A 16,625-nucleotide genomic window follows, 5' to 3' on the forward strand; every position below is an offset into this window, starting at 1 on the left:
CATCTAGATGGGTGCTGCCCTGGCCCATCTAGATGGGTGCTGCCCTCACTACCCAGGCTAACGAGTTCCATCTGCCAGTTTGACTTGCTAATTAATCCACAGCTGTGACTCTGGGTTTGAGTAGACCTGAGAACAGTAGTGACTAGGATTGGTTCCATACTCCTCAAAACCATGGAACTTCTAGATCAGGGTCCCACTACTAGATATGAGCAGGAACCCAAAAGTAACTGGAAATGTTCTCTGTGGGACAAGTCCATTGTAGTTTAGGCTTCCACTCCTAGAAGCCACTTGATGCTACCCTCAGACAGCAGTCTGTCGACCAGCACCATTGATTGAGGTTGTACTGCCACATCGTGCAGAGCCTCTCCCCAGTTCGTCAATGACTGAAATGAAGAAACAGCATGCTTCCATGGTCCAATGCATTGTTTCAGAGAATACTCTGAAGGCAATAAAAGTGTAAACATGTAAAACTAAGTGAATAAAAATAATACTGCAAAATTCCAGTTTCTTTGCGCACCCTCTCATATAGTCATAACCAGGACAAAAGCAGCAAAATATAAACTAAATAAAACAGGACAATGAAATAAAAATAATTAAATGAAATGGCTTACCATGCTGATGAAATGTTAGATGTATGATGTTTTGGGCTATTCCAATTAAATTCATACCATCCATAAAGCCGGCCTCGTAATATATGTTAGATATAAAGGTCTTGATAAGTATCTGGAACAGAATTTGTGATGCAATTGAAAAAATATTTATGTGTGTGGTGTGTATGTGTATGTAAATGCATGTATGTACACACATACACACACACACATGCACACAAGAGTATTCTTATTTGTTTAAAGTGATAAATGCAGATGTAAAGTTAAGTGAAATATGTATGGTGATGTTGCTAAATGCAAAAGAGAAATCTTATTCTATTACCTTCATTGATTGTTTAATGATCCTATAATATTTCAGGAAAGATTCCTCTTTACAAAAGAGAAGAAAGAAAGTAACCAAAGAGTTCAAAGGTACATGTTGTTACCGATATACATATACATATATATATATATATATATATATATATATATATATATTTCATTTTTGGATTTGGTTTGCAAGATTTTTTATGTGATTTCGTGTGTTGAAGCATATTCTGTTTTGTCTGGGGAGAGTCATTTTCTTATTGTGCCTTAAAATTTAACACACTCACCGGTAAAATTTCCACTTATTTCTTATTTTTATTTTCCTAAAATTTTCGTCTTGCAACCTTATCAATAGTCTACACTATTGAAAAGGTTGCAAGAGGCAACGAAAATTTTAGGAAAATAAAAATAAGAAATAAGTGGAAATTTTACTGGTGAGTGTGAAGGCACAATAAGAAAATGACTCTCCCCAGATACAACAGTATATATATATACATATATATATATATAATCCAGATAATAGGACAAAGATATACTTTAACACATCTTTAATGGTCAGTTACAATTGTTTCTGTATCACCTCTGCTTGCAACACCAGCTTATGCAATATTCAAAAAGAAAATTAACGTAATATTTGCAGTTTTAGACATTAGAGTGGCCCAATCTAAGAGTGTACCTTCAATGCAAGTCTGATAAAGTGCCACTCTAATATCTAAAACCACAAATATGTAAATTTTCACTTCAAATAGTGTGTTAACTGGCATTGGAAGCAGAGTTGGTAAAAAAACAATTGTATCTGATTATTAAAGATATGTTAAAATATTTCTTTGTTTTATTATTTGGATCATATTTTACTCTTAGCTACACCCACACAATAGTTTTACCTTCATGTAACTAAGATTTTCTATACCTGTAGAATTTTGGTATTCACTTGAAATCCAACAGTGCTCATAGTCCAGAACTAAGGTTGAGTGCTTCTCTGGCAATACCGTATTTATACCCTACTAGGACTTGTGTATATATATATATATATATATATATATTTGAAAAATGGGTAGAGATGGCTTCTTGGAGGGGATAATTTTTATTTTAATCTTAATAATAATGTTTACAGTTAGTTACTCTGATATGAGTTTCAAGCTTAAAATAGCTGTTTTCAAACTCTTTTCTTTATTCACCATGCAAGAGTTAAAAAAATGAAGAGAAGACGAAGCAAGGACAGACAAACAGACAAGGTGTCGGGGATCGAATGAGAGTAACAGAGTGAAGGATGAACATTAAAAATTCAAGACAATAAATAATGATAAAGTAAAACAATGGATGATTAACAAAATGAAGCAGAGGACGTGGTTGACACAAACCACGTTCTTACACTGAAGACTTTATTTCTCCTTTTATGTTCTCGCTCAAACAGGTTCTTTCCCTCTCAACATATTTGCTACAGACTTCCATCTTTTTTGAAACACACTGTGTGACAGGCATTTCTTCTCCAGCCTTATTTTTCTTTCTATGTGGAAAACGAAAAAGTTAACTAACCCAAGGCTGGAGATAAAAATGCCTGTCATGATCCCTTTCACTCTTGTCTTCCATACTACCTCTTTTGCAATAGTTACTACCGAGAGAAAACAAGCCTGCTTTTCCCTTTTCGGGGAGGGTGGCAGAACAGTCTTAATTATAGATTTGGTTGACAGTTGTACTCTTCTCAGATGTGACAGCAGGTGTTCGACATAAGCCCAGAGTTCTGAAATCTTTGGACATTGTACAATTGCGTGCAGAACAGTTTCACTGTCCTGCCCGCATCTTGGACAAGTCAGCGAGGACGAAGAACCATGCCTAAAGAGCTTATCCTGAACAGGTAAAGCATCTCTGTAACACTGCCATGGCAGGGACATCTGGTAATTGTCCATAGGCCCTGGCCTAAATGTTCTTTGGAACAGGCTGACGTGTTGACCTTCATCAAAGTCCAGGTCGTCTACCAACCCTCTATAGAAGGACGAGGTGGAACCCCCATCACCAGCATTGCCCTACTGGGAAAGAAGCATGAGTGCCTGACTACATTCTGCATGCCAAGCCCCCAACCTTGGTCTATGCTTAATCCATGGTTCCAGTTCAGTAAAGGATGTGAACCGTGGAAATAACAGTTTGACAAATGGAGACCACACCTGTTCACTGTTCAGGTAAAGCCAGAGGTGCCTAAGCCTCAACACATGTCTGTGCATTTTTAGCCATGGCATCCCTAGCCCACCATTCTGTGGTTTTTGGCAGCAGATAGAGTGCCTTACAAGAGGTCCCTCCACAAAAAGCAGAAGAGCATGCATTCCAACTTGTTCATCCATGAATCAGGGCAAGGTATGACGGTCAGGCGGTAGGTAATTACAGATGCGATAAACACACGTGCAACCTCTGCCCTCCCTTTCAGCGACAGCTTCTGCTCAGACCAAGTCTGAGTTAGGAGAGCAACTTTGCTCGCTACCTTGCTCCAGTTCTTCTCTATCTGAAGATCTGGACCTAATCATATTCCAAGCATTTTCACCGGACCGTCCGTCCAACGTCCCATGATGCTGTTAGACAGCATCAACTTGCTCCTCCAGGTTCCGAGTTGCAAGCTGACCGATTTATCCCAGTTAATTTTTGCTCCTGCCACCGCTTCATAATCCCTTATAGCCTCACCTATCCACTGTAGGCCTCGTCTACCCAGGATACGATGACAATGATGTCATCTTTGTATGCTGAAACTGACTTTCTGCACCCTAGATCTTGTGGAGTGCCCCTCATAGCCTCCAACTTCTTCAGCAATGGCTCGAGGGCCAAAACATACAGAAGCGGAGAGAACGGACACTCTTGGCGCACCAATCATTTAATGCAGAATGGCTCCAAAAAGAAACTGTTCACCTGAACTATCCATTCAATGTGGCTATATAAAGTGGTGAGCCACCCATGGAAGGTCGGGCTGAAACCAGCCACCACAAGGACCACCGCCAGATACTGATGGTCAATCCTATCAAATGCTTTTGATTGTTCTAAATGGACCATAGCTCCACCCTTGCCAGGAATTCTATTTACCCTCTCTAAGGCATAGCGGAGAAAGTGGAGATTGTTGCGAATGCTCCTGCCTGGGATGGCACATGTTTGTGCCTCCCCAACAAGTCCACTCATGACCCGTGCCAACCTTTTTGCTAAAACCTTGGCCAAAATCTTCATCTCTGTATTAAGCAGAGTGATGGGCCTAAAATTATCAGTTATGTCTCCCTTGTTTGGATCCTTTCTTAGCAGCATCACAACTCCCCAGTTCACAGACTTGGAAATCCTCCCATTTTGCTGGCAGTTGGTATAGACGCATGCAAGTAGGTGCCCAAACAAGTCTGGCATACTACAATACAGTTCATAGAGTAGACCATCTAGTCCCAGCGACTCATTCCTGCCGCAATCTGATAACACTTCCTCCACCTCCATAGCTGTGATCGACCCTTCACAAAATTCTGCTTCCTACCCTGAGAGACATGGCGATCTGGCAAGGAAGTCTGCGGGGTCCTCCCTGTGTTCTGGTCCACCACCCCTCCCATAAAGCTGGGTGAAATGCTCATGAAACACCTTGCATATCTCGGGTTCATTTACTGAATGACCATGTGGGTCCATCAAAGACAGTATGGTTGAGCTGTTACCATGTTGGCTTTCTACCACTCGAGCCCATCTGGCCAAGTTGATTCTTTCTTGTCCCATTCACGTATCTTAGTCCTGACAATGCACCTTCGGGTTTAGCTTTGAGATGTTACTTGAGCGCCAACCTCACTGCTAAAACCTTGGATGCAGAGCCTGACCTCATTACCTCTTCAAGTGCCTTAGCTAGCTCTCTTTCTACTCTATTTCTAGTACTAGCTAATTCCTTACTGAACCTAATTGACTCAAATTTTATGGCTCTAAGATTTGAGGGCTTACCACCATTTATTATTTATAATGGATCCGGTTAATGCCCTCATAACTAGCTGTCTAATCCGGTTCCTGTAGGCTTGACAGTTCAAGAGCGACTTGTTTAGATTCCAGTAACCTGATCTCTGTCTACACATGCTATCTAAGTCAAGAGTACAGGTCACAAATTCGTGATCACTGTAGTTGACAATGTGGTGTTGTGGACAACTAACTATTTTCTTATCCTTACTTCTTACAATAATCCTGTCTAAATAAAATCTGGACGACTTATTGTTTTTTGCCCATGTCCACAAAAGAACGTCTGGGTGGCCCAGTCTGAATCAGTCTGCCACCTGAAAATGACTTAGCAGACTGCTGAGGCAAGGGTTTTCCCCTCCTATCTGGGTTTGAGACAACACAATCTATACATGCATCACAGATTGTGTTAAAGTCACCTAACACTACTAAAATGTGCAACGTCACTAGAAAATTCTCTAGGCTTCTGAAGTAGTCTGACTGTCCAGCTCCACAGGGAGCATAGACAGCCACCAACCTGAACACTTTACCACTGCTGTGTGTCAAATCCAAAATGACCAACCTGCCTTTTGGATCTACAAAGACAGTTCTTATCTCTAAATCCAGATTTTTCCTGAGTAGAACTACAACACCTCCTCCCCATCCAGGTTGGCTTGGAGAAATAAATTTCTCATAGCCATTTAAGAGGGGTGAAAATGCCTGCAGCCCACTCTGTCTGGTTTCGGTAGCGACTATTAAATCTAAACTATGCAACCTGAGGTCGTCAAAGAGGCAGCTTTGCTTCCAATCCGAACCCAGGCCATGTACATTTATACAACCTATTTTGAGCAAGAAAATAAAAGTTGACTTACTGTTTTAAGAGGAGGGAGGATGTTAAACCCTCCTCTTTCCTGTCTTCAGGTGCTGTAGTTTGTGGGGTTACCCTTAAAAATTGTCTGTATAGATGGTTCGAAAAATTCATTTACAAAGGCCACATGTCCTCTGAAAATAATTTATTTATTTCGCTATACTCCACATTATCAATGGTGAAAAATTCGATATATGGAGAGACCAGTAAATTTTCAGCTATTTTATATATTTTTGCTGATTTGGCCTGTTTTATTTTTTTCCTTTAGAAAGGCATTTTTTGAATTTATAGCAGTTATATTTTTTAGTCTTTTCTTTGGTGATTGGTGGGGAGTGTGTGCGTGCTTGTGGATGAGTGTGTGTTTGTGGGTGCTTGTGTGTTTGTGGGTGCATGTGTAGGTGTGTGTGTGCTTGTGAGTATCTCTGTGGGTGTGTATGTACTAGTGGTTGGTGTATCAGATGAGGAGGGTCTTTTCTCTTTCTCCTTCTTTTTGGTAGGCCAACAGTGACCCACTCTTGGTTTTCTGTCCCCTCCCGCAGTGCTGGCTGTTCCTTGACTGGTGGGGGCACCGCAGTTGTTGTCTCTAGTGGTGTGGTTGTTTTCTCTTCTTTTTCCTTCCTCTTTTCGCATTCAGCTCGAATGTGGCCCTTTTTTCCACATTTGTAGCAATGGGGCTTACATCCTTCTACAAGGACCTTCAAGTTAACAGCTTCCCCAATTATTATGGAATTGGGGATCTCTTCTAAGTCTAGGGGCATGGCTTGAATTATTACGTGTCTAGCCTATCCAATTTTGGAGGTGGTATTTGGTGGCATGGAGGATAGTAATTTTATCCTCCAGGCTCATTATTATGGTGGCCACTAGCCAAGCTACGTCAATTTCTGGTGGTATCTCCGCCACCCTTACCTTAGATGTTCCTCTTCCAAGGTAAGTCAGCAGGGGAACCACTTCTGTTGATTTTAGTGTGGCTGTGGAGTGTTCCCTAGCTTTCTCATCGCTAGGAAAATGAAACTCCACAGTTCCAAAACGTCTGCCCCGACAATATAAGTTGTCTCTTGCCAGATGGGCCTCAGACATTTTTCAGTTTTCTCTCTTTGTTAACAAAGTCGATCTTTTTAGTTTTCCTTTGGGTAATATGTGAAATCTCAGTTGGAGGGACCAATTTAATATCATGTCCCTCCTAGAGTAACAGACCTTTGTATTTTCCCAGTTCGTTTTTGTCAAATTTTAGGTCTTCCTTGGTACAAGTTGAAGCAGCTGCAAAATTCACAGTATTTCTTGACATTTCCACCTGTTCAACAAGCACATTTTTTCCTTTTGCCTGTTTAAAAGGTACATTTCTTTCCTCAGCCTGTACAACAGGCACATTTCCTTCTTCTGCCTGTACAACAGCCATGTTTATTTCTTCCACCTGTTCGACAGGCATATCTTTCTTTTCCATTTGTTCCATTGGTACACCTGTCAATAAGGCTTCCAAAATGTTTCCATAGATTAGCTCTTCCTCAGAATAAATGAGTGACAAATTCATATTTGCAAGATTATTTTCCCCTTTGAAACGAGTGGGAAGGGAAAAAATAAATCTGCTACAAAGCAGAAAACAAGTAGTGTTTTAGAAAAACACAAAACAAACAGTTCACAGTAACAATATCAACAATATCATTAAACTTTCACCGGCGCGAGAAAAAACATGCCTGAACAATGCCATAGCCGTTTTCAAACTGAAAAATGTATGTTTTAGTGGTTGCTTAAATAGAAAAGGTATTTTTCTTACAAGTATACAGACAAAAAAAATATACACAAAAAAGGGAAAAAATATTTAAATATATATATATATATATATATATATATATATATATATAAAATACAAAAGCATGTGTGAAGAAGAAGAACAAGAACAACAACAACATGGAAGAAAAAGGCAAAGAAGTAGAAGAAGAAAGTAAATGAAATAAAGAAAAACTGAAAGTAAATATATGAATAAAAATAAAGATAAGAGTAAAGATAAGGCTAATAGTAATTGAAAACAGTGAGGAGGAGAGTTAAGTCTATCAAGAATAAAGTAATGGAATATTTTGGAGGGGATAATGTTGTGTTCTTGTTGAATGGTGACCTGTGTGGTGCCTATTGATTTGAGGTCACCTATTCAGTTCTCACAGGTGGTATGGTGTGCAAACACGCACACACATACAGACACTCACACACACCGACACACACACACATACATATATTGAGAAAAAGGAGACAGTCAGAATTTTGGATAATACTTTATTAGTGCTTTCGTTCATTTATAATATTGGATAATACTTTAACATTTTCGTTCATCATCATCATCATCATCATCATCGTTTAACGTCCGCTTTCCATGCTAGCATGGGTTGGACGATTTGACTGAGGACTGGTGAAACCGGATGGCAACACCAGGCTCCAGTCCGATTTGGCAGAGTTTCTACAGCTGGATGCCCTTCCTAACGCCAACCACTCAGAGAGTGTAGTGGGTGCTTTTACGTGTCACCCGCACGAAAACGGCCACGCTCGAAATGGTGTCTTTTATGTGCCACCCGCACAAGCCAGTCCAGGGGCACTGGCAACGATCTCGCTCGAAAATCCTACAGGAGCCAGTCAGGCGGTACTGGCAACGGCCACGCTCAAAATGGTGCATCTCATGTGCCACCCGCACAAGAACCAGTCCAGGGGCACTGGCAACGATCTTACTTGGCTTGCCGGGTCTTCTCACGCACAGCCCATTTCCAAAGGTCTCGGTCCGTAGTCATCGCCTCGGTGAGGCCCAATGTACGAAGGTCTTGCCTCACCACCTCAGCCCAGGTCTTCCTGGGCCTACCTCTTCCACGGGTTCCCTCAACTGTTAGGGTGTGGCACTTTTTCACGCAGCTATCCTCCTCCATTCTCACCACATGTCCATACCAGCGCAATCGTCTCTCTTGCACGCCACAACTGATGCTTCTAATGTTCAGCTTTTCTCTCAAGATACTTACACTCTGACGGGTATTCACATTGACATTACACATCCAACGGAGCATACTGGCTTCATTCCTTGCGAGCTTACGTATGTCCTCAGCAGTTACAGCCCATGTTTCACTGCCATGTAGCATGGTTGTTCGTACGCATGCGTCATACAGTCTGCCTTTTACTCTGAGTGAGAGTCCCTTTGTCGCCAGCAGGGGTAAGAGCTCTCTAAACTTTGCCCAGGCTATTCTTATTCTAGCAGCTACACTTTCAGCGCACCCACCCCCACTACTAACTTGGTCGCCCAGATAGCGGAAGCTATCGACTACCTCTAGTTTTTCACCCTGGAATGAGATAGAAGTTGTTTCCTGTTTGTTTGCAGTCTTTATTGCACCTGAACATCTGCCACAAACAAAAACTAACTTGCTAGTTAACCTGCCTTTGATGTTGCTGCACCTCTTATGTGTCCATAGCTTGCACCGGGTACATCTTATAGAGTTACTACCTACTCCTTTTCTACATACTGAGCAGGGCCATCTACCTGAAGGGGTTTGTGTTTTATCTACCTTCCTACTTATTAGGATTTTGGTTTTAGCTAGGTTGACTCTAAGGCCCTTCAATTCTAGACCTTGCTTCCACACCTGAAACTTCTCCTCTAGTTCTGATAGTGACTCCGCAATTAGGGCAAGGTCATCAGCATAGAGGAGCTCCCAGGGGCAACCTGTCTTGAACTCCTCTGTGATTGCCTGGAGGACTATGGTAAATAATAGGGGGCTGAGGACGGAACCTTGGTGGACCCCTACCTCTACCCGGAATTCATTGCTGTACTCATTTCCAACCCTCACCTTACTGGCAGCATCTCTGTACATGGCTCGCACAGCTCTCACTAACCATTCTTCTATCCCAAGTTTCCTCATTGACCACCAGATAAGGGATCGGGGGACCCTGTCAAAGGCTTTCTCCATGTCAACGAAAGCCAGGTACAGAGGTTTATCCTTAGCTAGGTATTTCTCCTGCAACTGTCTCACTAGAAATAAGGCATCAGTAGTGCTTTTACCTGGCACGAACCCAAACTGCATCTCATCTAAATTGATTCGCTCCCAAATTAGTTGGGCTATGACCCTCTCTGTAACTTTCATAACCTGATCTAACAGCTTGATGCCTCTGTAATTAATAATAATAAGAAAAAATAATATATAGGATCCACATTGAATGAAATTAAAAGAAGAATTTCCCAGCATTATCAATCCTTTAAAAATCCCAAATTAAGTAATTCGACAGGTTTAAGTAAATATATATGGGAATTGAAATCTAAAAAGATAGAATACACCCTGAATTGGAATATCATTAGAAGAGCGAAGTCATATAGAATAGGTAATAACATTTTGAAATTGAGATTTTTGAAATTTTTTTTCAGAATCAGATTCTCCATGGTCTGAAACATAGGATTCCGTAAAAAAAAAAAAAAAAATTTTAAAGGGGGGGGGGGGGGGTATATCCAGATTACATATACTCCATCTCCACCTATACTAGTTTTGATAGGGGTAAATTATTAATTCCCATAAAGTTTATATAGATAGGCGGTTTAATTTAACATGGTTATAAAATAGTCGATGAGGGTTTCTTTACGTTTAGCAATTTCTATATATATATATATATATATATATATATATATATATCGTTATTATATTTTTAGGTGTTTAATTTTATTAAATTTTCATAAATTTTTAAAATTTTATAATTTTTTTAATTTTTAAGAACTTTTAAATTTTATAAAAATATATTAGGAAGTTATATATATATAGATATTCTTATTTTTACTGAAGATATCTTAGAATTTGGATGATTAAGTAGAATCTGTTAATAATGATAATATAAAGAAAAATAGCCTGAGGACGCACTGGTGGATTTACGTATTAGGTATAGGCTGGTAGAACAAACCACCAGCTTAGAAACACGTGTAGCGTTGACTAATATTATCTTCCTTCCCCACAGACTAATAACAAGTAAGGTATATATATATTTTTTATAAAATGTGTTTATATAATTTTTAATTAATTCTAATGTACGTTATTTTATTGCACAATATAGTAGGATATAAAATGATAATGTTATTAGATTAGTAGTTTGGATATAACTTTCTATGTGTACTCAAGAAAATAAGGTTGTCCTGAAATTTATTAATGACTGTATATTTTTAAATCGACAGACTGCGCTGATAATCCTGCAGATATTTACTTACGTAAATTTTAACAGGTGAAACCATGGTACGTAGGTTAATCGTGTTTTTTTTTTTTTTTAGTATTTTTCATTTGTCTTGCCCTTTTACAGTCTGTTGTGTCGCTAATTTTTTACTGAGAACATATTTCTTCGTGGTTAGATGATTCGGCATCTATTTCTAGCATATAGGAGTCCACTTTTGCTGGTCATTCATCTTATTTTTGTATGTAATATAATTTTAATCTTCGGATTTTTTAATATGCTAGACCACTGGTTTTAATTGATTAATATCAATTTCTACCCTTATTAATAAATTTAAATAATGATATTCTCAAACCGGTAAATTAGCTGCAAAAATTTATTAACTGCAGAGTTATTTCCGGCCTTGGCGCGCCAGATTGAAGACATTTGAAGGGATACACTGAATGTAATTTGTAGAACTCTACACGTGCTTCATTTCGGGTGGACGTCTTATGTCTAGTTCTGAAAATTATATTTTTAAATCGACAGACTACGCTGATGATCCTGCAGATATTTACTTACGTAAATTTTAACAGGTGAAACCATGGTACGTAGGTTAATCGTTCTTTTTTTTTAGTATTTTTTCATTTATCTTGCCCTTTTACAGTCTGTTGTGTCGCTAATTTTTTACTGAGAACATATTTCTTCGTGGTTAGATGATTCGGCATCTATTTCTAGCATATAGGAGTTCACTTTTGCTGGTCATTCCTCTTATTTTTGTATATATATATATATATATATATATATATATATATATATGGCATGTAAAAGCACCCACTACACTCTTGGAATGGTTGGTGTTAGGTAGGGCATCCAGCTGTAGAAACTCTGCCAGATCAGATTGGAGCTTGGTGCAGCCATCTGGCTCACCAGTCCCCAGTCAAACCGTCCAACCCATGTCAGCATGGAAAGCGGACATTCAACGACAATGATGATGATACATACACATACATATGCACATAAGAAAGTGTACACCTATATATATATATATATATATATATATATATATATACACACACACACATAGTACATAAAAGAGTGTATACTCATATGTAGTTCTCATTATTCAGGCAGTATTTGGTTGGTGTCTTCCTGTGGATTGTTGGGATGGTAGTTCCAGTGGTTTTGGTATTATTTTTTGTTTAGTTTCAGTTGGTATTTTCAAATAAAGTATTCTTCCTTGACCTTACGAAAATGTTCATTTTCTGTCTGTAGTTTGAAGAAAGAAAATATTTTGAATTTTCTTTGCCCACATTTTTCGAAGTGTTCACTGCAAGTTGTGTTTCTAAAAGTGGTGTCATGGATTTTTTTGTTTACGTACCGTTACTCTCTCATATAATCCAATGCCTGTTTCACCAATGCAGTATCCTTTGTATTCAGAGCATGTGGCACAGTAGATTAGTTTTCTAGATTTGCAATTCATATTTGCATTTATTTTAAAAGTGATATTATCTTTAAAAGTAATTTGTTCTCCTTCTTCAATGTCATCACAAGTTCCATGGTGAGGATCACCACATTTTTGAACTCTCTTTCTTGTTTCTATAGTAGTAAATCTTGCTTGGGTTAAGAACTTTTTAGGTTGGGTGCTTGATGTCTGCTATAAATTATTTTTGAATCTGTTATCAATTTGTTCATTCTTGATAATTGTAGAAGAATTGGGAGGTATCTTTTTGCAGTATTGATGTTGTGATTTCTTGGGTTGTGGGTGATGACAAAAGAAATGCTTATGAGTTCATTTTTATTTTTGTGTGTATATTTTCCTCTGAAGTTTGGATGTTTTTTGCCCTGGTGATTGCTGTATCAATTAAACTAGTAGGATATGTTTTGCCCTGGTGATTGCTGTATCAATTAAACTAGTAGGATATTTTTGTTCTTTTAGAAATATTTTTAATTCCTGTAATCTTTTATCCCTTAATTCTGCATCTATTACCATAGTGCAAGTTTGTTTTGCCATATTAAATGGTATGTTGTTTTTTTGTTTTTTTGGTATGTGAAGGATGGGGAAATGAAAGTTCAAATACTGGTGTGTGTATAGGTTGTAAAAGAGATCTGTTTTTATGGTGTTGTTTTCTTTTATAAGAAGTATGTCTAAAAATGGTAATTCCTTTGTGTGTTGTTCCATGGTGAATTTTATTGAGGTATGTAAATTATTTAAAAGTGAGTGAGAGCTTCCTAAGTTTTCTTGCTTTTGGTCCAAAATATAAAGCAGTCATTCAAATACCATTTCCAATTGGTTTTTTATATAAATGGAGAATTGTTTGTTAAATATTTCTGTTAGTTGAGAATAGAGTTTGACCTTTGAGAAGCCCATTACGAATGTTGCATAGGTGGGGGTTGCGTTTGTCCCTATCATTGTTCCTTTTATTTGTAAGTAGGTGTTGTCGAAGAAGTTATTATTTTCTAGTATTAATTTTAATCCTTCTAAAATGAAGGTTTTTGAGAATATTTCCATGATATGATTCGGGTGTTTTGTTAACCAAAAATTTATAGCTTCATTTCCTAGATCATATGGGATATTGGTGTATAGACTAGTTACATCAAAACTAACAAAAATTGTCTCCTGGTGGACACTTTTAGTTATGTAGTTTAAAAAGTCCATATTGTCCTAGACAAAGCTTGGTATCATTTTGCATAAAGGTTTTAGAACTATATCTATTAAGTTGCTTAAGCATTGTGTATTGGATTCTGGTCCTGCAATGATTGGGCATAGTTTCAGGTCTCTGTGTTTTGGAATTTCAACATGTTGAATTGTTTCCTTTTATGTTGTCTTGGATTTCTTTTGATTTGTGGCTCTTAAATAAACCATAGAAGTTACTGGTTTTACTTAGTTGGTTAAATAATTAACTTCATTCTCAGTTAGGTTATTATGATATTTTAAGACCAGTTTATGTATCTTGCATTGTATTTTTATCTTCATTTTGGTTTAGCTTCTTGTAGAAGTGATGGTTGCTGAACTGTTCCATCACCATATCTGTGGAATGGTTCTTGTCCATGATAACTATTGCTCTACTTTTGTCAGCTTCTTTGAAAATTATCGAAGAGTCTTTTTGTAATTTTTTTAATGCTTTCAATTGATCTTTGGATATGTTGGATTTACATTTCCTCTCTATCTGAGCTAATATATTTTTCAAAATTTTCGTCTCTATTTAAGAGAGGGCTGAATCCTGTTCTGTTTTTAACCAGTGATTCATCTGTGTGTCCAGTATTTAGAAAAAATTCTCTCAATCATAATTTTCAGCAAAATTCTTCTGTGTCTTTTATGAGTTCAGCTTTGGTTGGATTTTGGAGTGGGTGTAAATTTCAATTCATTTTCCAGGAGTTTAATTTCTTAGTAGAGAAATTTAGTATTTTCGGTTTGCTTATGTTTGCTTTCTAGTGTTTTGGGAAGAATGGTGTTATTTTCTTTTTTTTGGTGTTAGATTTCCTGTCTTAAAAAATGGTTTCCATTGGCATTGGGAGTGTTTATGTGAGAATTTTGTATTTTTTTATATGTAAATATTTTAGGTTGGTTATTCATGGGTAAGTATGTTCTTGGTTGTTGGATTGGGGGTCGACTCATTATTCTATTGTTGTTCCATGTGGTTCATTTGTGTCTATGATTTGGTCTCTGTAGAGTTCTATTTGTTCTTTAGTTGGGGTTGTATGTTCCCTTGTTTCTTGTTACATCTGTGTATGATCGCAAATTTGTATTTCTTAGAGGACTGAAGTATCTTTGGCTATTTTGTGAGCAAACTTCCTTTCTTTTGGTGTTGTTTTGAAGTCTGATGGATTTCGTAGTAGGTCAGTGTTTAAGTTTTATCTGGGTTTTCCCATAGGTGTTTTCGTAATGCAGTAGCAAGAGGATTTTTGATTCCAAGATCTTAAACTTGATCTCCTCTCTATTGGTGTCAGTTTTCCACATATCTAGAAGATTTTTTTTTTTTGGATACTTCCACTGCTTCTTTTGTTAATTTCTTCATGTATACAGGTGTCATATTTTTCAAATTTCTTTTGGGAGTTTGTTACTCTAAGGCGAAGAAGTGTGATTACAGGCTCAAATCTCTGTAGTGCTAAATTGAGGTGAATCTTTGTTTCTTCATTTGGCTCCAATGATACAAAATTTTCTTGGGAGTATTACTTCTTCTCTGCTCCTCCACTGTTGATATGTGTTAGCTAGGTTTTTATTTTTTAAGGCTCTCCTATATGCTTGTTTTCTTTAATTTAATATGTTATTCCAGATGTTTTTCATCTGGCTTTTCTTTGTGTATGCCTCTTTTTCCAAGTTGAGTTCATTCCATTCTTTTAATATGTTTTGTGTGGTTGAATTTAGGCTGTGGATATCTGTTTCTGGAGTTTTGCTTTGGTTTTCATTTTAATGATGGTCTGTAAGAAGGGAATGCAGTGTTTCTCTGTAGATCAGTGTTTCTTGTTCCATTTCATGGAAGGCATTAGTAAAGGATTCATATTTGTTTATACTGGTTGAAAGTTTTGGGGAAATTTCTTCTAATAATGTTTCAAATTTCAGTGATTTGGCTGAATATATATATATGTGTGTGTACGTGTATATGTATGTATGTGTGTGTGTACGTACGTGCACATGTGTATGTGTATATATATGTTCACCATACTACCTGGGAGAACTGATTAGGTGTCCTCAAGGCAATAGGCACCACACGGGTCATCTTTTGACAAGAACACAACAATATTGACCACACCAAAATATTCCATTTCTTTATTCTTGATGGACTCAACTCTCCTCCCCACTGCTCTTAATTACTATTAGTCTTCTTCTTCATCTTCTTCTTACATGCTTTTGTATTATATATATATATATATATATATATATATATTTTAAAATATTTTTTCTCCTTTTTTGTGTATATCTTTTTGGGAGGAATACTTGTAAGAAAAATACCTTTGCTATTTAAGCAACCAGTAAAACATACATTTTTCAGTTTGAAAACAGCTACTTGAGGCTCAAAACTCATATCAGAGTAAATAACTGTAAACATTATTATTAAGATTAAAATAAAAATGATCCCCTCCAAAAAGCCATCTCTACTAATTTTTTCAAATATATATAATACTTACCAAGAACTTTCTTTTTACTATTCTACTATAGATATATATTATTAAATATATATACTAATGTATATGTTTTGTGTATTTTCTAGTGACTGCAATGGTATAGCGGGGTATATAAACTGGAAAATACACATATACATTAGTATATATATTTAATGATATTAGAGCTGCTTTTACTTCTTGTGTGTGTGTGTGTGTGTGTGTGTGAAAATTATGAACTGTTACCTGGGTTAATAAAGGAACATTGTTTTCCAACTTCTCCAAAGTTCCAGCTGGTAAATTGTAAAAAGCTTCATTTGTTGGTGCAAAGATGGTCAAGTTTTGTTTAGTTTCAGACAGAACTCGGACAAGTAAATAAGATTTCAATACAAGACGCCGCAAAATGCTGCAAAAGAAATTCAGTACCACCATTATCATCATCATCATAATCACTACCATCGCCACTCTATTACCAGTACCATTACCAAACCAATACCACCACCACCACCATCATCATCATCATCACTATCGTCTGCTCTATTGTGTCTGTCACCTTCCTTACCATTTCCATCACCATTGTCACCAATTCCACCATCATCATTCCTCACCCTCATAATCCCTTTATATTTAGTTAGGAACAATAAAGATTCCTCTTTATTAATCTGTTAACATTT

General features: G+C 37.3%; 1 protein-coding gene across 1 annotated transcript in view; it reads right to left on the reverse strand.

Moving 5' to 3' along the window:
• Window positions 1-16,625, reverse strand: part of LOC106868782 (transforming growth factor-beta-induced protein ig-h3) — a 52,377-nt gene that overhangs the window by 4,392 nt on the left and 31,360 nt on the right. Inside the window, exons 5-6 of the mRNA XM_014914200.3 lie at window positions 16,198-16,357; window positions 612-723 (exon numbers count right to left, since the gene is read on the reverse strand). Coding sequence (XP_014769686.1) covers window positions 612-723; window positions 16,198-16,357 — 272 coding nt within the window. The remainder of the gene's footprint in view (window positions 1-611; window positions 724-16,197; window positions 16,358-16,625) is intronic.

Source organism: Octopus bimaculoides, chromosome 8, assembly GCF_046866305.1.
Source record: "Octopus bimaculoides isolate indiv1 chromosome 8, ASM4686630v1, whole genome shotgun sequence".
NCBI lineage: Eukaryota > Metazoa > Mollusca > Cephalopoda > Octopoda > Octopodidae > Octopus > Octopus bimaculoides.